Source organism: Typopeltis vanoorti, chromosome 19 (genome assembly GCF_054136105.1).
Source record: "Typopeltis vanoorti isolate ZY-2024b chromosome 19, IOZ_Tvanoo_1.0, whole genome shotgun sequence".
NCBI classification, from domain to species: domain Eukaryota; kingdom Metazoa; phylum Arthropoda; class Arachnida; order Uropygi; family Thelyphonidae; genus Typopeltis; species Typopeltis vanoorti.
Genome location: NC_143567.1, coordinates 30,816,152 through 30,841,977, shown reverse-complemented (window position 1 = coordinate 30,841,977; position 25,826 = coordinate 30,816,152). Strand labels below are relative to the sequence as shown.

The window sequence follows — 25,826 nt, the reverse complement described above, 5'->3', positions numbered from 1 at the left end:
TTTTCAACAATTAAGAAATGGGCTGCCGACTTTAAACGTGGCCGTACCAGCCTTGACGTTGATCCATATGAAGGACGTCCAAAAAAAGTGTAACAACACCAGAAATCATTGATTAAGTGCACAATATAGTATTGGATAACCCGGCGAGTCAAAATGCAGGAAATTGCTGAAACTATAGGCATTTCAAAAGAATGTTTAGGATATATTTTGCATGAAGAATTGAAAATGAAAAAGCTTTGCGCAAGATGGGTGCCGTGCTTGCTTACAGCAGATCAAAAACACACTTGCATGAAAATCTCTTAGTGCTTGGAGCATTTTAACAAGAATAAAACTGATTTTGTGCATTGATTTATTACTATGGATGAGACTAGGACTCACCATTACACACCAGAATCCAAACAGCAGTCAAAACAGTGCTTGAACAAACAGTCGGTTGTTCAGTGCCAAAGAAGACAAAGTGAGTTCCATCAGCAGGAAAGGTCGTGGCATCTGTGTTTGGAATGCTAAAGGCATTTTGTATATTAATTATCTTGAAAAGGGTAAAACAATAACCGGGAAATATTATTCCGATCTTTTAACCAGACTAGATGAAAAAATTTGTGAGAAAAGACCCAGTTTACAGAAGAAAAAAAATCATCTTTCATCGGGACAATGCATCTGACCACAAAGGTGTTTTGGCAATGGGAAAGTTAAGGGATCTGCACTGTGGATTGTTGGAACATCCATCCTATTCCCCAGATTTGGCTCCCTCTGACTTCTATCTCTTCCCAAAATTGAAACTCTTCCTTGCTGGTCAGCATTTTTCTTCGAATCAAGATGTGATTGCAGTAGAGGGGTATTTTGCAGATCTTACTGAGAACCACTACAGGGATGGGATAATGGAGTTGGAATAAATGAATTAGTCCTGATGCTGGAATAAATGCGTTAGTCTTAAGGGAGATTACGTTGAAAAATAAAAATAATTTGAAATTATAAATTTGTTTTTTCATTGTTAGGCCAAGAACTTTTCAGACAACCCTCATAGATGAAATATTGCACAGGGTATGCAAAACTTTAATTGAAAACAAGAAAGGCAATTTATCAAGCAACAACTCACCAAAAGACAGTTCTTAAAAATAATTAATTGAATAAACAATTCAAGGAGTTTCATTAGTGTTGGAGAAAGATTTTCAGCAGAACTGCTCTAGCCAAGAAAATTACATTTTTTATAATACTGACAAAATTCTAAGCATTTCTGTGAAATTTTATTTATAGTGACAGTTGAGAATATATATGTAATGTCTGTTTGAAGTTGTTGCTATATTTGGTCAATTTTTTAGCATAATTGCTGCTTACAGTAAATAAAGCAAAATGATCAGAATGAAAACTGCAAAACACATGGTGCAAAAATCAAATATGGTGAATGGAACAGATTTTTTAAAGATGGTTTCTTGTCATGAGTGTATTATACATTATTATTATTATTATTATTATTATTATTATTATTATTATATGGGCACCTCCATGGAGTCTGAAGACTCATTGTGGGAGACCAATCTATCCACACAATCTATCATACCTCTCCTTGAACCCATTAACATAACAGACAAAACCACACCCAACTAACTCTGGCAACCCATTCCACTCATTAATAACTCTCCAAGCAAACAATCTAGTCCTCATAACCATGCCTTTATTCAACTTACAAGGATGACCCCTTTTTTCTGGTCTCTCTAGCCAAGTGCTGAAACATTTCCCCTGCATCAATCCTATAAAACACTTTATCATCATCAATTCCTGACATGCACCCTCAAGAGATGTACAGGATATGATAGTAGTACATGAAAAATTTACATCATTACTAACTTCCTATCTACAATTTCCTCCAAAGCAATCTGTTACCTGTCAAGACCCCAACCTTATCAGATCTTATATTTCTATCTTCTAAGGCATTTAAGTTGCTTAAAGGATTTTATTTTATTTATTTTACTAAAATAAAACCCTTTAAGAAACTTAGATGTTTCTATTATATCTCCTCTTTTTCTCTTATCAACCAACTTCTGCAATCCACACACCCTCAATCTATCCTCATAGGGAACATTCCACAGGCCACTCACCGTCTTGGTCATTCGACTCTAAATCCTCTCCAATGCTTCCTCATCCCCAAGAAACCCAGGGGACCAGACTTCAGCACAGTAATCCAGATGTGGGTTCATTAAGGCCATATAAATTCCCAAAATGCATAACCTTACATTTCTTCATATTAAACTGACACCCATTATCTTTTGCCCATATTGACAGCCTGTTTAAATCGTTCTGCAGGCTCTCTGCATCACCTTGAATAACTATTACTCTACCTAATTTTGCATCATCAGCAAACAACTGAATATTCAGTGAATTATGCAGGAAGAGTGGTGTGGAATTTGTGAATGTGTGGAGTGAGTTCGATGGGCGAAATGATTTATATAAGATGAATGGTTTACATTTGAATGGATTTGGTGTACGGAGACTTGAAAAGGTGTTGAATGTAGTGGAAATGGATATGCAGAATCAGGGAAACTAGTTATTAAGGGGGGGGGGGAGGTATGCAGACAGTTGAGTGTATGAATGTGAGTAATATGCCCGAGAGAGTACGAAAGACAACAAATCAGAATGGGATAGTTAGTATAAGGCATCAAAATAGGGATGGAACAAATGGGTTTCTGCAATTCATGTATACTAATGCCAGAAGTATTAGGAACAAGAAAGAAGAATTTTTGGCCTTGATTGGCACTCCAGGCCACAGGTTATTGACATTAGTGAAACATGGCTGACAGAAGATGATATAGCTAGTGGGATTGAATGTGAGGGGTATGGTGTGTTCAGGAGTGACAGGGAGAATAAAATGGGGGAGCAGTGTTATTGATGATAGCTGATGAGCTACAGCCAAGGAGAATAGAAGTGGAACTGAAGGATTGAGAAAAGAGCACGTTTGAGGTTATTTGGTGTAAGATTGAAACTAGCAGAAGAAAATACAGTTGGGTGCTTCTATAGACCAGGTGATAAAATAGATGATGGAGATAGTATGCAAATAGAAGAAATGAGTGGAAGGAGGGTAATTATTATGGGAGATTTCAACTATGGTAACATTGATTGGAAAGAGGAGAGGACACATGGGAGGAAGGAATTGGATTTTATGCAGTTATTAAGGGATAACTATTTGCAACAGCATGTAATGGAAAATACTAAGGGGTCAGAGAGTGCTTGACCTAGTAATTGCATCCCAGAATTTGGCTGTAATGAATATGACCACGTTGCTACCAATTGGTGAGAGTAATCATAGGGTCTTGACTTGGGAGGTGGCTAAAGGTGTGGAATATACAATTAAGACAGGGTACATGTGGAATTATTGGGCTGGTAAGTATAACATGCTTAGGAGTTTGATTGGTTTAGTGCCGTGGTATGTAAAACTGCAAGGGCTAGATGTTGATAGTGCATGGGAGGCGGTTAGGAAGTGTTTGCATGAGGCAATGGCTGACTGTATACCTAGAGTCTGAATAATAAATCAAGTAGGGGTTAAATGGATGAATAACACCATTAAGCTTGAGTAGCAAAAAAAGAAACAACTATGGAGGGAATTTAAGGAGAAAGGTGATCAGCAGGCACATGAACGGTATAAAGTGCAGGCCAGAAGGGTAACGAGTGTGGTAAGAAAAGCAAAAACAGATCATGAAATATGGGATTCTCATGAGCCATGCAGGCTAAAGAGAATCCCAAACAGTTTTTTCGATATGTTACAAGTAAAAGAAAAAATGTATATGGCAGAATGATTTTAAAGAATGCGATGGTAGGGAGGTAACTGAATCAGTTGATATAGTTAAATTACTGAGCGAGCACTTTGCAAGAGTATATCATCCAGGTGGTGACATTGCAGGAATGAATGAACCAATAGATTATACGGGAATTGTGGTGAATGAAGTGGAGGTGAATAGTCTATTACGAAACCTCAATGTCAATACATCTGTGGGATTGGATGGTATACCAGCTCATATCGTACATGAAGCGGCTAAAGAATTGTCACTGCCCTTGACCATTTAATTTGAGTCTTGGGTCTGGGTTAGTCCCGAGGGGGTGGAAAGAAAGGAAAATAGTTCCACTACATAAAAGAGGTTCCAAGATTGTTGTTGTAAATTACCGACTGATTAGCATATCAGGAATCGTTGTCAAGGTCTTGGAGAAATTAGTCAAGAGAAAAATACAGGATTGGATAGATGAAAATGGGATACTGTATGGGGAAACAACATGGTTTTGTGAAGGGTAGATCATGCCTCAGTAACTTGCTCAGGTTTTATAACACAGTGACGGCTGAACTGGATAAAGGTAATGGGTTTACAGTGATTCTACCCGACCTTGCTGAGGCCTTTGACAAGATACCACATGGAATTCTAATCAGTAAACTGCAGCATATGGGGATGGATACAGGATTGGTATGATGGATATGAGGGTGGTTGATGGAGAGATACCAGAGAGTGGTTTATTCAGGAGTGGAGTCCAAGAGATGGCTTGTGACTCGCAGTGTGCCACAGGGTTCTGTTCTTGGACCACTACTTTTCAATTTGTTCATTAACGATATAGGAAAGGATCTGAGAGGTTGTAGTATTCTTTGTGTTTAAATAATGGTGGCAGTTTGCTAATGGTTTATCACCAAGTCCGCTCCCATGTAAGCACTACATTTCTAACTGCTGGGATGTGTACATGCCACGAGAACTGCATACCACAAAATCCTGTTTTATGTCATGTAAAATGTAGTGCTTACATGGGAGCGGACTTGGTGATAAACCATTGGCAAACTGCCACCGTTATTTAAACACAAAGAATACTACAACCTCTACAACCTATACTGAAATATTATGTTTAAGTACAAATTCCCCAACTGCAACCTACCCACTGACTATATGTTGTATCTAGCTTAGATTCCCCCATCATTAAATAAAAATGCTAATAAATAATAACAAAAATTTATCTTGCTTTCGCTGCTACCTTGTAACACATCCGACTATAACCTCTATGAACTCTATGAACCATTATGAACTGTATGCTATCAGAGTTGTGTGAGAGAAAGGGGTGCAGCTTGTTGATATGTGAAATGAATCTGAGGAATAAATAGAATTATTTAGAATTCTATTTATTTCTAAATAGAAATAAATAGAATTTGTACTTAAAGGAATGCATTTGTTGGATTTGGTGTTGAAACAATTGGTGTGACTGTTGCTAGACACAAATGTAATGAGTGATGTGCAGAAGAGATCAGAGGAAGCCAGAAGCAATGCAAAAGCACAGGAGAGTGTAATGGGAGAAAGCAAAGTGTTTGTGAATGGAGGAGTGAGTAGCATGAGAAATAAGACCACTGATTCATCTCTGACCTGTAGATAAATTACTGACACAATATGAGTTATTGTAATATAATAAAAAAATAAATAAAATAAGACCTCTAACACCTATTCATTCCCCAAAGGAAATAGATGGAACTATTTTAGTCCTATGTTTTTGGAAATTGATAGTGGCTCTCCACCTATAAACATCATTAGTAGTTTGATGACCAAGGTTTACCACTGCTAATGATTTACAGATTTTTCAGGTGATAAGAACACTGTAGGCCACTACTGCCTTCTTCAACTGGTATTATTGTCTGAAATAGTGTGGGTGTGTTATATGGAGTTACAGGGGGATTTTTTTATGTTGAGCCCATACATGAGAGGTTGGTAAATCAACCCATAGTACTTTAGTACCATGCATGGGTAATGAGTTGGGAAAGGAGAAACTTGTTTACATTTGATTTAAAAGTCTGTGTATTGTATTCCTTGGGAAACACATCGGGGGGGGGGGGGGAGACTGTTCCAAAATACAGCAGTAGTGGGGATGAAGGAGGAGGAAAAGAAACTTGTTCTGTGGGTTTCAAGGTGTACTGTGAAGGGATGTTGGGCAGCAGCTGCACATGTTCCTGCAGGCTTAGTACAAAGTGGGAGAAATATTAATGCTATTTCAGATGAACATTTGCCATGGAAATAGTTATAGAATACACAAATTGCAGAATAAAAAGTGCATGATTAATCCTTAATTAATCTAATTGCTCTTCTTTGTATGGAATCAAGCATTTTGAGGAAGCTTTTAGATATCCCACTCTAAATGTGAGAGAAGTATTCAATAGCTGAGCAGATTTTGATATGTATAAAGTTAACAGCTATTCAGAGGTAAAGTAACGTCTTGAGTGAAAATAAAATCCTAGTTTTTTAGAAGTTGAGGTCACAACAATTGTGATGTGTTTATGCCAGGAAAGGCTTGATGTCAGGGTGATTCCAAGAAGAGAAATCTCATCTTGTTTGGAAATTTGAGCGTTATTAAAAATAATACTGGGGAGAAAATGGTTCTTTTTTGTGAGAAGTAAGATGGAACTAGTTTTACTAGCATTGAAATTGATGAGGTTATCTGAACCCCCATTGGAGGATGACTTGGAGATCAGAATTGAGGACAGTGGTGGTTGATATTCTGTAGGTTGAGATGATGTAGAGTAAGGTTTATCAAATGAAAAATAAGAGTACAATGTGCTGTCATCTGCAAAACTGTATTGGATTAGAGGTCAACTGAAGTAGGTCATTGATATATATAGAAGGAAGAGGGTTGGTGAGAGAACAGAATAAGCTCTACTCACCTGTGCCAAAGGTGAATTAACTCCATCTAAAAAAAAAAAAAGACACAGAAATTGTTGTACCTCTAGTTGCTGACTAAAAAGGAAATGATAGTGGTCTCTCTTCTGTTGATTCAGCATCAAATATGTTATCATGAAGCTTCACAGGCACTTGTAATAATGATAATATGAGGAATAAATAATAATAAAAATAGTAAGAACTTTTTACCTGTCCTTTTCTAATCTTTGTAGCTTGTTCCACAGCAGATTTCAGAAGAACTGGATTTTTAACTGGAGGAAGTTTATCTGACTTTTTATACCAGAAAGTCAATATACAATTCATAATGAAGTGAAAGAAAGAGAAAATAATTCTAGTCAAGAAAAAGGAAATAGAATTTCTGCTGTTTTCCATGTTTTAAGAATAATTTAGTAATGCATTAAGAAAATCTTCAGTAGATTTGAAACTGAAACCTGCAAAAAAAATTAATTAAATTAAATAAATAAATAAAATAAAATAAATAAGTAAATAAAAATACAGTACTATCAAATACTTTTTTCTATTTATTAGGAAATGTTAAAAACTTAAGTGTAAAATTATTTAATGATTATTTTGTTCAATTGTCTTATACTGCTGCTGAGAATGATGTGCTCCAAACTTAACCCGGCATTAATAAGGCGGGGCATCACAGACCCCAAAGATATAGAAAGAAATAACTGTGACACCGCCACCTTACTAATGCCGAGTTAAGGGAAAAGGAAGGAGAGGATGAATGAACTAGTGAGTGAACTCGAAATAGACAAGACATTCAGTAAACATGATGCTAATAATGGCAAGACTAGGTGACATGATGGCAATATTTCCATGTGTTCTGTTCAGCAGAACTGAATCAGTCACATCATTCTGCTATTTGCTGATGAAGCTAAATTGAGAAGAGAAATATCAGGAAACCTGAATAGATTGGTACTTGAGGCAGATGAATGGTAATATCATGAAAGGGAATGACGGCCTGGTTTTCCCAACTCTCCTACCAACAGGTCACAGGTTTGAATTCCACTGTGGGCATGAATGTTTGTGATTATCTTTAGGTGGGAGATGAATTTCATTGCCTGGTGTTGAGACCACCATCCCTGCTAATTGGAGGCCTGAAGTGGCTTGGAAAAAAGTTCCATGTATGGTCTCCAGAGCAGGGTTTTCAGACTATGTAAAAATAAATAAAAAATTACAAAAAATATATAAAATTGATAAAAATTAAAAAAAAAAAAATCCTTAGCATACTCACAGTACATGTGTACTATAGGTTTACTAATAACTTTTCAGGGGCATGAACCACATAAAAATAAATAAATAAAATATCAGTTATATTATATTGTATTGAAGGAACCTTGCTTCAAGAGATGGAGGAGACAAAAGATCTCAGAGTGTTGGTTAACAGAGAGCTGAAGTTTAGGGGACATTGCAAAAGCTGTACAGTTTAGCTACCCAAAAATCAAGCCACATCTGGATTTCTGTGTACAGATCTGATTGCTTGGATATCTGAATGATAAGGAAACATTAGAGATAGATAGATAGACGGATAGAGAGAGAATGCAGAGGTGAGTGACAAAGAATATCTGAGGATTCTGAAATGTTGAATACAAAGACAGATTAAGGGAATGTACAGAGCTTGTCAGAAGAAGGGAATGACTAAGATATGCAGGGATGGTGAAAGGAGTCTATCATATAAATGAAATACTATATAGTATAACAAATGGAGAGTGAATGAGAGGTTATCCCTCAAAATTATATAAGGATCAAGTGAGTATGCAAGTGAAAAATAAATTTTTTTTGCATGGCAATGGTGAATGAGTGGACTGTGTTGCCAGAGTGGGTTATGAATGTCCCAACATTGCATGTTTTCAATGCTAGAGGTGACATGCATCATCAATATATAGTTAAATTTGGTTCCATGGTTGTGAGTCTCGTCCCATGGATGCCCAGAAGGAATACTAACACTATATATTACTATAAATTTTAAGGAAATGTGCTTAGAAATTAACGGTACTCTTGATTGTTTATGACAGCCATGCAACAGAGAATATTCCAAAGCAGCAGAAGAAACATAAAACAGTTAACACAGATAATGCCAAAAATAAAAGAAAAATGCTTCTCAGACATGCAGAGGTTAGTTATCATTCACAAAATTCTGTTTTTTCCCTGGAACAAATATCTAACATTTAGGGATGCTGTTAGGATGCAGAAAGTGAAAAGGATGATTATATTGAAGTTACAAATTATATGGTAGGCAACAGTGCTCTTATTCACTTGTATCACCACATAAGTTGGTGGCACAAGCAAATGAAGAGTAAGGAAGTAAGGATTGTGAATCTGTCTGCTGTGGTAGGATAGAGGCAGTTGAGAAGAAGGACCATGATTGCAAATGACTCATTTCATAGGTTGTGCAGAAAGAATGGTGTGGAATTTGTGGATGTGTAGAGTGAGTTATGTATGAAAGGATTTATATAAGGCTGAATGGTTTACATTTGAATGACTTTGGACTTAAATATCTTGAAAAAAAAATGGTGTTCAGTGAGAGTTTGAAAGAGTCAAGGAAATTAGAGTTTTTTTTTTTTTTTGGTGGGGGATCTAGGCAAATATGTGCATTAGCATCCTGAAGCGTCAAATGAGAGGAAGAATGATCATATGATACTGAATGTTGTGCCTCAAGTTCAAAAATTGAATGGGTAGCAAAACAAGGTGAGAGGGAGGTTGCAGGCCAAAGGAGATATGGCATTTTATGTGTACTAACAGAAAAAGCCTTCTGGAATAAGGGGATGAAAATATTTGGTATTGGTTAGAGACATTGGTGAGACCTGGCTGAGAGAATATGATATAGTTATAGGGATAAAATGCAATGGATATATTTCAGAGAGGACAAAGAGAACCAAATGGTGAGGATAGTTTTATTATTTTATTATTAATGTAATAAATAGCAGAGGAACTGAAGCTTAAAAAGAGAGGGAGTTTAGCAGGAAGGCAAAAATGCAGAATACAGTGCATTTGAGGCTATCAGATGCTATCAGGAGAGAAGCCAACAGAGCGAAATATACTTGCGCCCCTGGGCTTACTATAGCCCAGGGGCGCAAGAATATGGATAGCATGAATTAACTAATTAGTACAATGGGCACAGGGCAAGTAGTTATTATGGGGGGGAGGTCACAGGAAGGGCCAGAAATTATACAGCTGCCAAGAGATAATTACTTGGAACCATGTTACATAGCATCAAAGCACTGGCTGTAACTAAAGTAGTGACATTGCCTCTAACTGGGGAGAGTAATCATGTTGTCTTGACCTGGGAGATTGCCACAACATATAAAATTTCCAGTAAAGGAGTATATGTGGAATTAAAAAAGTAGGTGATTATGACAAACTAAGGAATCAGTTCAGAGCAGTGTCATACCATAAAAATTTGGTTTATCCTCCTGATCTGGAATCACAAGGATAAACCAGGTAGGAATTAGATCAATGAATAGTATCTTTAATTTGGAGTTGCAGAACAAGAAAGTTGTGGAGAATATTATGAAGAGAAAGGCAATCAGCAAAAGGAAGAACAACTCTGAAAAGATAATGTTAATGTGTGCTGATAGTAGAGAAGTAACAGAACGCAAATAAAATAGTTGAGTTACTGAGTGAACAATAATAGTAGGGAACAGAACTGATCTGATTAATGTGAGAACAGAGGTAGATAAACTAGAGATGCTTGGGATATTGCAAAACCTTAATGCCATAAGCATTAATATAGCCATCAGATTACATGGGATATCATTTGTGCACTCTGAGAATGTGCAGAAGAATTGGCAGCAATTCAACTGCAGTAAAACTGAATAAGGCCTCCATGTAGGGGGAGGGAAGAGAGCCTGAATAAGTTCTAAACATAGCTAACCCTCTAAATACCCTGACATAGCAGCCTTATTCAGTTTTACAATAAACCTGGGCTATTTTACATGTCAGAGAAAACCTTCATGCAGACTGAAGGCACAGGTATGAGCCCCCATACCTGTGCCTTTGTCAATCTTATAATGGAGCATTTCCAAAATACAGCACTAAACTCTACCCAATTTGAATCCACAATGTGTCTACACATGAGCAATATGTTCTCCATTAGCTCACATGGTTGGGATATGTTGGAAATATTTTTAGCACACATCAACAGTTTCAGTTGCGAAACATCCAGGGATGTTTCGCAACTGAAAAGGAAAACAGTAACACTCTGCACCAATTTACATGCTGGTCACAAACTGGAGTCTTATCCTTTTTTGGTTCTACATCAAACTTATCCATACTGGAAAACACATCCGTCATCTATCACATTGCTACCACTCCCAGCAATATGGTGTTATCAAAACATAAGTAAATTGAGCTAGACCCATTTCCTCTGACCAGACTGTTCTCTCCAAAGAACTTAATCATAACTAGGACATTTTTAGCCAGTGCCTTTCCCCTTAACAAAATCAACAGAACTCTCCAGACTTCACTCCAAACTCAGCCCCCCAAAATCCTGAAAATATCCATTTCTATTCTCTGCATCTGAGGCATCTCCAGAAAAAATATTGTGTGTTCTCAAAGGTATGACATACAGACCTCCTTGAAGCCATACCAGAAATTAGCTACCCTTATTAAGTCACCAAAAGGTTCTCTCCATCATCTTGACCATTCTGAAGTCTACAACATGCCATATCCCTGCAAACTTTTGTATTTTGGACAAACAGGAAGAACAGATATTATTATGATTACATGACACCTCCAAGGAGGTCAAAGACTCATTGAGGGAGGGCACCTACTCTACAGCCCCCCATCTCCACTTAATCAACCAACTACAGGGAACTGCAACTACCATCATCATCATCTCAATGCCATCCTGCCCACCACTAGTAAACTGTGTCTAATAGCACTACAGATGTTCTTGAGTTGCAAGTCCATTACCTCCAACTCCAGAGCATTACAGACCATGCCATGAATATCAATCACCATATCCCATGGAACAAACCTATTTTCTCTTTCATTTGAACTTGTTCATATTTGGAGAATGTTGGGATGCTGTGGCAGATTCTAGAAATAGTCTCTCTGACACAGCATCCCAACATTCTCCAAATCTGAACAAGTTCAAATGACTCACTTTATATAAAAGTCTGGGAAATCTTTAGTGACTTACAGCAAGATTTCATCACGGCACCCATAGATGGCACTAGTTAGGACTATAGGATCCCACATTTCATGCTACTCAGTCTGTTTGCATTCCTGCTAATGTGTGCACATGCTTAGTTGTATCTTTGTGTCCATGCCAATGCCTTGGTGGCTAAGGTGAAATAATTTAATAGCTCAACTTCAGGTCCCAGTATTTTCACAGCTCAAGTTTTCATTACCATAAATAATTCTAGGATAATGTGGTTAACCCTATGCTTATACTTCCTATGTAAATTTCCCATGTTTTCCTAGCTGTTTTGCCTGATTGTCGGATAAAAACCTACCTGTTTTACTGGGAGAAAAATCCATAATTTAAAACAAAACAAAATCACTACAACAACAACAAAAAAGGGACATCAATTGCAGATGGGCAGGGGAGAGTTCAATATTATCATTATCTGAGACCTCCAAGGAGTCATGGACTCATCAGGAGAAGCTATAAATCACCCAAACCAGCTATCATACCTTCTATTAAATTCATTCACATGCCAAAAAGATCCCTAAAGGCAAACTAATCCACTCATTCACTGCGCTGTGTGAGAAAAACACCTAGCTCTTATCCCTTTCTTGACTGTGAACAAAACTTAACTTCCATGGATGCCCCATGTTCTCTTTCAACCTTCCATATAACAAAAAATTTCATCAATTGAAATCCTATAACACCCATTCTTCAGAAGTTTATAGACCTCTATCATATTACCCCCTCTTTCTCCTGTTAACCAGTTTAATCCACATACAGTCTGTCCTCATAATCTAAATCTTATAATCCAGACATAATCTTTGTCTCTTCTTTGCACTCTTTCCACAACTTCTTCATCCCCTGGGAGACCAAATCTGCACACAATAATCCAGGTGTGGTCTTATCAAGGCCTTATAAAGAGGCAAAATGACCTTCTTCTTACATATCAAGGTTTTATTCAACATCACAACTCTCCTTGGAATCCTTTTTGAAACTTTTGCTATGTGACCTTTGAACTTCAAATTCCTTTCCACCATTACACCAAAATCCCTAGCCTCATCAGTTTCTTGTAGCATAATCCCACTAATATAACATGCTACTAGAAATCTCATCACACCAAAGTGCATACACTTACTAACATTAAGCAGACAGCTATTTTTGTTTGTCCAAATTTCCAGCCTATTCAAATCATTTTGTAAGTGCTGGATATCAGTAGCATCCTTGAATGCCCTGCCTATTTTTGCATCATTGACAAACAATTGCACATCTCCTGTTAGAGCTCTCATAATGTCATTAATATATAAAATGAACAATGGCTCAAGGACTGAACCCTGAGGTACACCACTGATCACCTTAAATCTGGCAGATTCACACCCACTGTATACCACTTTTTGATATCTGTTTGTCAACCATCCGTTGATTCATGTAAAGAGTTTATATTCCAATCCCATATTCTTAAGATTATTCAACAGTCTTTCTTGTGGTATCCTATGAAATACCTTAACAAAATCCAACATTATCATAGTGTATCCATTCCCATTATTCAACTCGGCTGTAACATTGTTATAAAAATATGAGCAAATTGCTAAAACATGACCTTCTTTTAGTAAACCCATGCTGATTGCCAAGTATAGCTTGTTTGTCTACTCAGTTCTGTATGCGAGTTCTTACCAACTTCTCTAAAATCTTCACTATCACACCAAAGATACTGATAGGTCAGTAGATAGACACATCAGTTTTTGCATAGCCTTGTATAGTCTGACCACGAGCGAGAGCTGTCGTTGGCAGACTTCCAAAAAGAGTCAATTCATGTTGAAGGGGAGAAAGAAATAAGGCGATGTACGAATTGGTCACCAACACACGAAATCATGTGCTTTATACGGAAAATTTTCCAACTGTTATACAAACAAAATAGTTACCACTTTAAAAACTACAATGATCATAAAAGAGAAGTTAATTTTCCAACGTTTAATAATAAACACTCATCCCACAATACGGATTGATTACCCTATTATTGGAATGGATTCTCCTTCTTTTGACATGTGCAGAAGTGTCGAAGGGTCTCGAATCTGTGGGCGTACTGTATAATGGAACTATCATACATTACTTCCATTGCTGTAGTATCATTCCTGAACTGAGACTCAAGTTATACAAACATGTGAAAAAGGTCTAGCCATTTTGTTGAACATTCCTTTAGCAAATGTGCTGATATTCCATCTATCCCTATTGACAAATATTTCCTCAAAAAAAATTAAAAATGTATTTTCAATGATTGAAAATTCACTAGTTTGAATACAAAGACTGTTAATGCAAACTGGCACAAAATTAGATGCATTTGAAAGATAAACTTGTTTGCCAGAATTATGATATTTGAAATTAAAAAAAAAAATCACCTAATGCCTTTTATTTTCTTATAGGGCCGTTTCAGCACTATCTAACTCTTGGAAACTGAGGGGACAGTTCAGTCTCCACCGGCAGCCAATCAGTGATAGCCGGGCCAAGACTATCACTAATTATTCATGGCACCTGTGAAGAGATGCTTCTTACAAGTGCTGCCATCTCATGGTTCCTAATCCTAACACTCTGTTTTACTGTCTGAAAACAAGGTGGGTTCTATGGTCAATTTTCTTGAGGCTATGGGATGAAAAACCTGAGTTTCTGGAAGAAAATCCACTTGCCCATGCCAGAGATCAACTAACTTGGGAACCGGTTGAAAAAAAGGCTTAGTAAAAGGTCCTCAAATCTGCTATTAGAATAGAACCTGTGATGCTTTTCCTTTGGGAGGTCTATCACTGTAGATGGCAGACACACACACTGCTTCCACTGAGCCACACAGGTGCTTCTGTTAATTAAGTAATAAATAATTAAGGAATAAATTAGAAAATTGTTAACAAATAAAATATAAATTTGCTAAAGGCATTTATTCTCCTAAGGGATCAGGTAAGGCTAACTTTTGGAGACCAGATGGAGGCCAAACTCTACCCTCAGTCAATCACAGATAGCTGACCCCAAAATTGGAATCTGGCATAAAAATCGTAATGAAGGAATAATAAGTAATTAAGGAGTAAATACACTCGAAAATAAATAAAAAATAAATCCTCCAATGCCTTTTATTCCTTAAAATGAATAGATGAGCCATTTAGCCCTAACATTTGAACAGCCGACCTCTACCATTAGCCAATCAGAGATAACTGGCCCAAGACTATTACTGATTTTAATTAACATCTCGCATAAAAATACAGTAATTAAGTAATAAGAAATTAAGGAATAAATAAAAAATAACTGCTCCAATATCTTTTATTCCCCAAAGGGATTAGACAAAGCCATTTGGAGAGTAACTTTTTGGAGAATAGTGGGCAGCCAAACTCTCCCAGTAGGCAATCGGATACAGCATATCAGTGATTTTAATTGACATCAGAGGATGAGGATACGGCAGATAACTGCCGTGATCTTAGTCCATAATACTAACACTATATATTATTGTCTTCAGCAGTGTGATTTCTATAGTTGATTTTCTTGAATTTAAGAGATGAAAACTCCTACTTGCCGATGCCAGAGATTGACTAACTCAGGCACTGGTTGAAGAAAGGCTTAGAAGAAGTTCCCCCTAGAATTGAACATATCAGAGTCTTTCTGTGGGTGGCCTAGTGTTATGGATGCAAACATTATTTCCACATGGATACATGGCTCTTATATAAAACAAAAGACATTAAATTATAAGATTAATTTTAGTAATAAGTTATAAAAAACACAAAATATTAAACTGGCAGTGTTTTTCTTTAATAATAAAATGAAATTTGAATTAAAATACATAAGTACATCAGAATGTAATTGCTTTTCACACCTGAAGTCACAGCAGTTTCTGTTTCTTAAAATAATGATGCAGCTGGCATGTTTTTGTCTGTTATATACTTTTCAAAAGAATGTATCTCTTAATATTTTTTCTTGTATTATGAAACCCACAGAGTATCCATAACTATAGAATAACACATATGCCAAGGTAAAAATAAATTTATTATGTAAATATTTTATCTTACGTATCATAAGACATAATCAGTACAAACAGCAAAATCTAGCTTGTGAAAATTACACACTTCATTCCCTTGAAACAGGTTTTTATAGTAAACACTGATTTTTTGTATTTGTTTTTCTACTTGCTCAATAATTCACTAAAGGAAAAAACTTGCTACTGAAGAGCCATGGAACCAGGCAATCCCAAAATATTTCTAACAATGTTTTTTTTTTTTATTGAAGTGCTGGAAAGAAAATAAAAATCCAAAAATTTTGAAAATAGAAATAAATCCATATATATGACAAAGTTATCAATAATATCCTTTATTTATCAGCATTTTTTGTTTTCTGAACTTTGTATGTTTGCCATGTATGACATGGCATCCCATGTCTGAGGATGCTGCAAGTTTTTGTGAAAACTGCACAGATGGGTCATCTAGTCTACTAAACGTAACTTGCTATGATAATGATAATGTATTTGTTTCTTTTTGCTGTTGTTTTTCCAGACAAATGTCTGTGTAGCATTGTTGAAATGACATTTGCATCCATAACACAGCATTGGGCAGATGAGAGTAATGTTATCTGTGAGAGTCAACACGGATTTGTGAAAGGGCACTCTTGTTTTAGCAATATGCTAGCCTTTTATAATAAAGTTACAAGAACATTAGATGAGGGAAAGGCATATACTGCAATTTTCTTAGACTTAGCGAAGGCATTTGACAGGGTGCCACATGATAAGCTGATATTTAAGTTGCAGCACATGGGTCTGGATGTCAGATTGGTCAACTGGATTCAGGATTGGCTGTCTGATAGGTATCAGAGAGTTGTGTATGGTGGCAGCAGTTTCAAGGAGGCAGAGGGTTACAAGTGGGGTCCCACAGGGCTCGGTACTAGGACCTATATTGTTTAACCTTTATATCAATGACATTGCCAGTGGATTGCAAGGGGATATTCAGTTGTTTGCGGATGATGCGAGGCTGGGAAGGATTATTAGTAATAGTGCAGATGCGGCAGCCCTGCAAGAGGATTTGAATAAGCTAGATAGATGGGCAAATGAATGGGGGATTTCAGTTTAATGCAGCAAAATGTAAGGTCTTGAGGTTTTGGAGACATCGATGGGATGCTGCATACTCTATGGGAGGAGTTATACTGGAGGAAGTAGGGGAGACAAGAGATCTGGGGTTGATGATTGATAGAAACCTGAAGTTTAGGGGACATATTGCAAAGGTGGTGAAGGTAACACAGAGGATTGCTGCAATTATGAGAGGGACACAGACCTGCAGAGATAAGAGTGTTATCATTCCGTTGTATAAGTCTCTGATCAGACCATACTTGGACTATTGTTCTCAGATTTGGTCCCCAGGATTTGAAGGGAATAAATTAACTGTGGAAAGAATACAAAGACGGATGACAAAGATGGTTTCAGGACTGTACAAGGATAGTTATGAGAATCGGCTGAGGGAATGTGGACTGCAGATTTTGGTGGATAGAAGAAGGAGAGGTGATATGATTGAGACTTTCAAACTGTTGAGAGGTGGTTACAGGGGAGTTCTTTCGCTTGGTTGAACAGCGGGAAGGAGTGACGACAAGAGGCCATCCCTGGAAGTTACAAAAGGAAACTGTGAGCAAGAGGGTGAGGAGTGGTTTCTTTGTGTGGAAGGTGGTTGAACCGTGGAATGCATTGCCTGATGGAGTGGTGAGAGCGAGAACGGTCAATGAATTTAAGGAGTGGTATGATAGACTTTGTGTTTCTTAGGGGGGGACCTCCCCTCGATGAGTCTTGACAGACTTTATGTTCTTAGGAAGGACCTCCCACGATGAGTCTTTTGACTCCATGGAGGCCTGAATAATAATAATAATAATAACACTGGGCTGTCCAAAAAAAAAAAAAGTTGTTTTAAGTTCAAGATCCATCACAGACAAATGTTTTTTTCCTCCCAAAAACTAGTGCTCTTCGTCATGTAAACTCAAAAAAATTAACTGTAGAACAGTATTTCAGACAATATATTGCATTAAGACTAGGGTTACGAGATGCAGAATATGTCTACCTCTTGTCACTGGATGCCTTTTAAAAATAGTGATGATCTTGAGCCAGCTATCTCTGACTGGTCACAGTGAAGATGGACTTCCCCCTGTTCCTAAAAGTTAGGGAAATAGCCTCGCCAACTCCCTATGGGGAAATAAGCTGGAAGATTTTCGAATGCTTTTCATGACAGATATTTGTAATTCTTGTCTGTTCAAAATAGGTAAGTTGCAGGTAACTTGGTACACTCCTGGTATTCAGTCTTTTCACTTTTAGAATGCATTCACACACCGATGCTGCCAAACAGCTCTTGGTCAGTGCCAAGATCTACTGATGTGATAGGACCAAGCCATCTCTTAAACTTTTCATGATCACATCTTGTATTCCACAGTTATCCCTTCCTCAAGGGTTTTCATATGGCTATCCACTACCTAGGATATCATATCATGATCACTTTTATCAAATGGAGAGAAATGCACCAGAGAAATTTCACAATCATATCCTCTGATGATATCTGTCATAGGAAGTAGGAAGTATGTGAATAATGAATTATCAATTATTTCGAGGTGTTATCTTTTCATTTCAATCTATATTCATCATCATCATAATGCTAAATACGAATATAGACTTTATGATCTGTTCTGGCCTGATTTTAATTAATAGCCTCTTTTGAGGTTTATCTGAAGATACAATCAAGTTTAAGACTCTCCATTGTCGTGTCGTATATTCTCACTTCCGAATTCTCTTGTCGCTATCGAATGCATAGTGTATTTCGTAAATACGAATGAAAATATATGCATTTAAACTAAACCAAACTAAATTATGCCAGTAATGGTGCTTACATCCATTATCAAGTGTTGGTTAGATTTGCACTATTTTCAAGTCCTGCATATCACTGAAACCTGCAGTATAAAAGATCACTTGAATGCAATGTATAATTAACGCGGCTTACACTTTTCAGTTAAATTTTTATATTTAGAGTACAATATCACTGGTAGTTGTAAGAAATATTGGTCTGATATATGTCGAGTATGAGGAAAGATTGAGAAGATGTAATTTGCAGAGTCTGGTGGACAGGAGGAAGAGGGAGAGATATGATACAGACCTATAAGTTGGTGAGTGGTTGTTATAGGATCAATGCTGGAGAAGTTTTACAGAGAATAGTGGGAGATCAGGGGAGAACCAGAGGTCATCCCTGGAAACTGTATAAAGAGGGGTGTTAGTAGGGGAGTGAGAGGCAGGTTTTTTTCGTGCAGAGTTGTGAATGATTGAAATGCCTTGCCTGAGAATGTGGTGTCTGCAAAGAGTTTGAATGTGTTTAAAACACGGTATGATGAGCTGTGTGTGTGATAAAAGGACCTCCCAGATGAGTATTTGACTCCATGAGGTCTTGGGGTGGTAATAATAATAATATAATTAATTGAATGAATTCAAAGGAAAAAAATCAGCTAACACCTTTTATTTCCATATAGGGAGCAGGCAACGCTATTTTAGCCCTATATAACTTTTGGAGACTGAGTGGGCAGTTCAATCTCCACTGATAGCCAATCAGAGATAGCTGGCCCAAGACTATCACTAATTAAGTGGCATGCAGTGAAGAGACAGCTCAACAAGTGGTGCTATCTAGTGGTCCATAACCCTAACACAATATTTTTTAATGTCTAAAATAGTGTCGGATCTACGATCGATTTTCTTGAATTTACAGGACGAAAAACCTGAGTCTCTGGGAGAAAAAAAAAAAACTGCTTGCCCGTGCCAGAGATTGACTAAGTTGGGAATCGGTCCAAAAATGTCTTAGAAAAATTCCCTCTAGTCACCAGCCACATTTGAAACAAGTCTTCCTTCATGCAGTCAAGCGTCATGGTGCAAACGCCACACCACTGCACTTAAACACATTTTTATTCTCAACAGGGTTAATGGAAATCTCTTAGCTCTTAAAGTCAGTTGACAATCGATTACACCTAGTATCATCATAATTAGTTGAGTTCATGTCTAGTGATGATTTGTAGATACAAATGTCATGTACGAGTGCAGACAACTATATGAGTTATATAGTTGTCTTAAATTATGTGATAAATCATACTTGTCACTTATTTTATTTAGTAAATTCTCCAGTATCTCCATTCTAATATTACTCTAACCAAATACCTTAATAATCCTCCATTAGTTACTTTTAGCCTGTGGCGTATGGGCAGTCTGACACTGACGTCAACAAATTATAGAGGAATATTGTTTAGTGTCTATTATTACTATTATTATTATTACTATTATTATTATTATTATGTGACACCTGCAGAGTCCAAGGACTCATAACAGGAGAGCACTCTACTCTACTTTGCCAAATACATCTCACCCTCTCCACTCCCACCATCAATTCCATCCACCGCCTATCATCACCAACAACAGTATTTTTTTGTGTGAACATTGAGTATGTTCTGAAGGCTGATTTGTCTGTACACAAAATGAAAAACCCGAGTTTCAAGAAGAAAAACCCTGTCACCTCCGTATGAGATTGGTTAACTCACCTTCAATTGAAAAAGCCCATATAAGGATTCCCCTCGTCACAACGAGATATACAGACTAAGTTCGATTCGAGACAAGAAGAATTTTTATATGGACTTTTTCATTAGAAGATGAGTTAGCCGATTGCATATGGAGATAGTAGGGCTTTTTCTCCCAGAAACTGGTTTTTCATCCCATGTACAGGCAAATTAGCTTTCAGAATCTGTAATTTACAGACAAAAATACTGTTGGTGGTGAAGTAAATGGCATTGATGGTATGAGATTTAAGTACCAGGGGGAGTATATTAGGAGATTTAAGTAATAGGGGAGACAGATGTGTGTACCAGAGCAGATTGGAATAGAGCACCCTCCCGCACTGCGATGAGTCCTTGAACTTCTCAGAGGTGTCACCTTAATAATAATAATTTAGAGATAATATATATACTAGTGGTGGTGGATGGTAGATGGCACTCTGTGTTGATGAAGGTGTCCTTCCACAATGAGTCCTTGGAGGTGTCTCATAATAATAATATCTTATATATAATATATACACTATTGACAAAAGTATTTGGACACCTAGATGTAAAAGAATGCATTTTACATCTAGTATTGAGTGAATCACCTTTGGCCTGAATGAGTGCAACTACTCTTTATGGCATGCTTTCAACCAATTTCTGATACGTTGCAACAGGAACATTCTTTCATTCCTCATGCAAAGCTAACCCCCATTGCAGATGCTGAAGATGGCGGCTATGGTCTGGAGTCTCAGCAGGCCAGACCAACACTTTGATGTTGTTTTGTGGAAACCATCTTGGACAAGTAATGCAGTATGGCACAGAGCATTGTTGTGCTGAAAGCATGCAAGGGTCACTGTCGAAGTATCTTCACAGCTTCGGAAGCGTAAAGTTGTTTAGGATGTCCAGGTAGCCACAAGATGTGATGGTTTGGGCATGTCCATCAATGGACCAAGCCCCATCCAACTGAAATATCCCCCATACCATTACCAAACCTACCCCCCCCAGGTAATCTCCAGATCCAAACACGACCATCAGAGTGAAATATTTGGAAACGCAATTCATTGCTACACAGAACCCTTTTCCAATCATTTACAGTCCAGAAACGATGTGTGAGATACCAGTCCAAGAGTCGTTTGGCATTGAAGGGGGGGGGGTGATGTGGCTTGTTTGCAGCAGCTTGTAGTCTCACTTGGAAGTGGTTACCTAAGGGATGCAACTCTGTAGACAATTCTAGTGCTGATAGATGTCCCTGCAGCATTATTATTATTATTATTATTATTTAACACCTCCAGAGAGTCCAAAGACTCATCGAGGGAGAGTGTGCCAACAGCATCGAACGATTGGCCCCTTCCAACTACTAACCGCGCTCAAACTTACTTAACTGAGCCATTAGTAGCAGAGGCTCTACCAATCGACCAACCTTGACTGCGAGATCCGCCACTCATGACGTACGGGATGCTTGAATATTCCAAGACAGAGCTCGTCGATCTCGGACAGTGCGTGTCGGTGGCTTCCCAGAGCGTTTTCGTGCTGTAGTCGCACAATCAACTGTCCATCTACGAGTGACATAAGCCACAGTGGATTTCGGTATACTGAGATAGGTAGCAATGTCACGGACAGAAAGACCACTGATGTAACACCCAACTACCATCCAACGTTGGAAGTCTGTTAATTCAGTTGAGTATGGCATCTTCACATCGAGTACAATGTAAAACATGCAGTACATCCATTTATTATTACTAGACTTGCGCAGATACTGCCTGAATATTTGCATGTGGTGGATCTGAAATTTGCATGGTACACAAATACTTTTGTCAACGTAGTGTATAATAGTTTACGACATTTTTTCACGATCTCTCGCAGAACCCGTTGAAAAACTCTTGTCTAGATAGTACAGTCACTTGAACTCGTGCAAACGGTGATGAATTTTTTTGCAGCAACGCTGATTTAAGCGAATTACTTTAGTACTCACAATGTGACGAAAATTCAAAATGTGAAGAAATTAAGAAAAATGAGTTAGCAGATCTCATATGGAGATCTGCTAACTCATTTTAACAGAGTCGTCCTGGGGGAAACTCGGGTTTTTTTTCCCATCACTTGCAGGCAACAACAATAGCGATAACAAAAAAAAAGAGGAAAAAAAAGCTGTTTTTATTGATGTGCGGTAGATGGAGTTGATAGCAGTAAGTAGTAGTAGTAATGCCGTTGTGTGTATTTGAGGAATTAAATAGTAGGGAAGACAGTGAGATGTATGTAGCGAACTAGAGTACCCTTCCGCGATGAGCCCTTGGAGATGTCACGTAATAATAATGATGATGACTGCAAATGCGATTTCGACAGAAATGTGTTGAAATCGCATTTGACACGAAGTGCAATTTGCATGTTCCTTGACGGTAATGTCAAAGAACATGCAAATTGTCCTTCGTAAAATATTTAGATATTACGAGGATAGTTAAATATTTGCTGTTATAGAACTTTTAGCACGCAGTGAACAAGATCTTTTAACAAAGATGTTGCCAACGATATTAGGCAACAAATTATATTTGTAGCTTTTGACTTTCGCAACATCGCGAGCACAGACTACAACACACATCGAGTATGAGACGGGAAACATGCGCATGCATGTTTCCCGTCTCATGCATTGTTTTTCATGCATGAGCACGTGCGTGGACAAATATTAGAGGTAATATCGGCCAACATTAGTTGCGGCTGCGGCTAGAGTGGTAAAACAGTGACTAGGTTAATTCCATGACTAGGTCCGTACAATCTTTCATATAGAACTAGTCATGGAATTAACTATTATACTACGTAGGCGTCTGCATAAACATTGCTTTTATTTTGTTTATTCTTGCGTGATGACAGTTCAGTATTCCTATCTCATTTTAATGGATCAGGTTGTTTGACAGTTGGGGAAACACCGAACAAGATCTACCAGTTTGTTCATGATCTTCATCTACCAATATATACGGAAGACTAAGACAGAAGGAATCTGCTCATACTCTTCTTGAATTGCTGGAGATTATAGTCTTTGTCTTTGAGAAATACAGAACAAATGAGAAATTGGAGTGACATGTTGAAAGTTTATTTTTCACTTGGTTAGAGTATCATAAAATTAGGTTAATCCTTTATCCAAGTGTGAGCAAACAAAGTTTGTGCCTTACCCCAGTCCTGAAAGTATCTTCAGGACTGGGGTAAGGTGGTACAACACCAGGGAAACTCGTTGCAAAGGTGGAGCAAGATCCACTGAAGAGACCTCAATAAAGGTCGAAACTAGTCTGGGTAGTGGCCCTTCCCTTAATGCATAACATTAGACATATCCGCAAGGAGATGTGTTTTGCATTATAGGAGATACTGAGATAGGAGTGTTGGTAGCTTGCTCCACCTTTGCAACGAGTTGCCCTGGTGTTGTACCACCTTACCCCAGTCCTGAAGATACTTTCAGGCGCAAACTTTGTTTGCTCACACTTGGATAAAGGATTAAACTAATTTTATGATAGTGGAGTGGCATGTTCGGTGGATTAGCAATTCAACTATAAAATGACGTTAGGTAGCTGTTACTCGTGAAATTGTAAGTTTGGCAGAAATGTAGGGGATGATGAATATAATTTCAGCTGAAGAATACCATGGACATCGGTAGAAAAGATACAATGCCGAACATTGACCGTTTGTGAAACTAGTGGTTGGAGTCAGGCATCAAGAAAAATTAGAGGCATGTTTGGTGCATCATACCAAATATAAGGGCATCATTCCAAAGTTGGGCTGAAGTGAGATTTGTTTACAGGACTGAAAAAAAGTAACGCCTTTTGCAAAGAATGCCAAGGTTTTTTTTTTTTTTTTTTTTTTTTTTTTTGAAGCTCGGAAAACTATAACACGTTTGTAGTGATAAAGGTTAGAACTTCCTGTCATTCCAAAAATAGATCTGGTCTTGACTGATAAGCTGTTATCAAAGGAAAGAGAAGTATCAACGTCTTTTTAGTTAGAAAACAAACAAAGACAGAAACAAACAAACTGTGTTTTAGAAGCATTGAAGGTGACTATCTTTTCATCACCCCACTAAAAGACGGTATGGAGATGGATGTGTTTATGGGCACTAGTTGTAGATCTTGAAACTTGGAACGTTTGAACCCTTCAAGGTATGTCATATGAGTAGGAAGAATTAAGAATGTTGTTATTGGCAAAACTATGAAAAAACTTTGAAGTCAGTGAGAAAAGTTGGTTTTTTTATATGAAGATAAAGTTAATGACTCGAGAGAAAACTCGAGTCATTCCCTGACCTAATTAAAAAAGAGTAGAAAGCAAACTTTGAGGTGGTAATTTGCTAAGCATCCTTCTATTCCAGATTTAACAAATCCCTTGGAAATATGAAGTGCAACTCACAGGATTCTCAAACCTTTCTATGGCATGTGCCCAGAGATGATCGAGGAAGTTGAGATACTATGGATGTTGAATGGTGATATCCATACTATGGTTACTTATTAGCTAGTAGTTCCAGAGGATGAAGTCTGTTGATGACTGTCTCTTACTTTGAATTCCTTACTTACTACATTACTCCATTGCTTTACGGGTACTTCGTGATCACTGCCACACTGAAATCATAGCAACCATCTTTCTTCTGCTCTCTATTGCACCTTTCAAGACAACAGCAACACACCATTTCTTTTCAGTATAACTGCAAATACATTGAAGCTACTTTTCCATTTCCTCAATTATTCCATGTACCTCTTTCCTCCGGAACAGGCTTCCTTATAAAGTTTTCTAACAATACTACAACTTCCAATTTCAAAAAATAAAAATAAAATAAGATAATAAGTTTTCTTCTTTATCAATCTTCACCTGGACTCCCTCCCTCCCCCCCTCCACATGGCACCGATATACTATAGGTCAGTGTGTTTCAAACCGCGGTCGTGACCCTAGAAGGCACAATATAATAGCAAAGATGATATAAGCTACACGCACTTAGCGGCATTCCAAAAATCAGTTTGATATATGGGGGACCGATAGAGCGGATATCAGATTATTATTATTATTACGTGACATCTCCAGGGAGTCCAAGGACTCATCGTGAGAGGGCACACTACTCTACTTCGCTAAATACATCTCATCTTCTCCACTACTACTTAATTCTCCAACTGCGACACTACTACCATCAACGCCATCTATCGCCCATCGTCACCACCAACAATAGTATTTTTTGTCTGTAAACTGCGTGTGTTCTGAAGGACAATTTGTCTGTACGCGGGATGAAAAACCCGTGTTTCCGGATTTTTCATTCCGCGTACAGACAAATTTCATCCTTCAACTGAAAAAGCCCATATAAGGATTCCATCGTCACGATGAGAATCGAACCCAAGTCTTTTCAAATCGAAAGGCGCAATGTTCCGTTGTTCTTCCAATCGCGCTAGGTGGCTTTATTAAATTAATAAGAACAAATACTACACTTCTCGCCCTTT

The 25,826-nt window shown here is 37.7% G+C and overlaps 1 protein-coding gene across 1 annotated transcript in view; it reads right to left on the bottom strand.

Moving 5' to 3' along the window:
* The window catches only part of LOC150095963 (fatty-acid amide hydrolase 2-B-like), an 81,413-nt gene that overhangs the window by 54,467 nt on the left and 1,120 nt on the right, over window positions 1-25,826 (bottom strand). Inside the window, exon 2 of the mRNA XM_090408951.1 lies at window positions 6,873-7,114. Within this exon, the coding sequence (XP_090265077.1) occupies window positions 6,873-7,055 (183 nt within the window). The 5' untranslated portion in view covers window positions 7,056-7,114. The remainder of the gene's footprint in view (window positions 1-6,872; window positions 7,115-25,826) is intronic.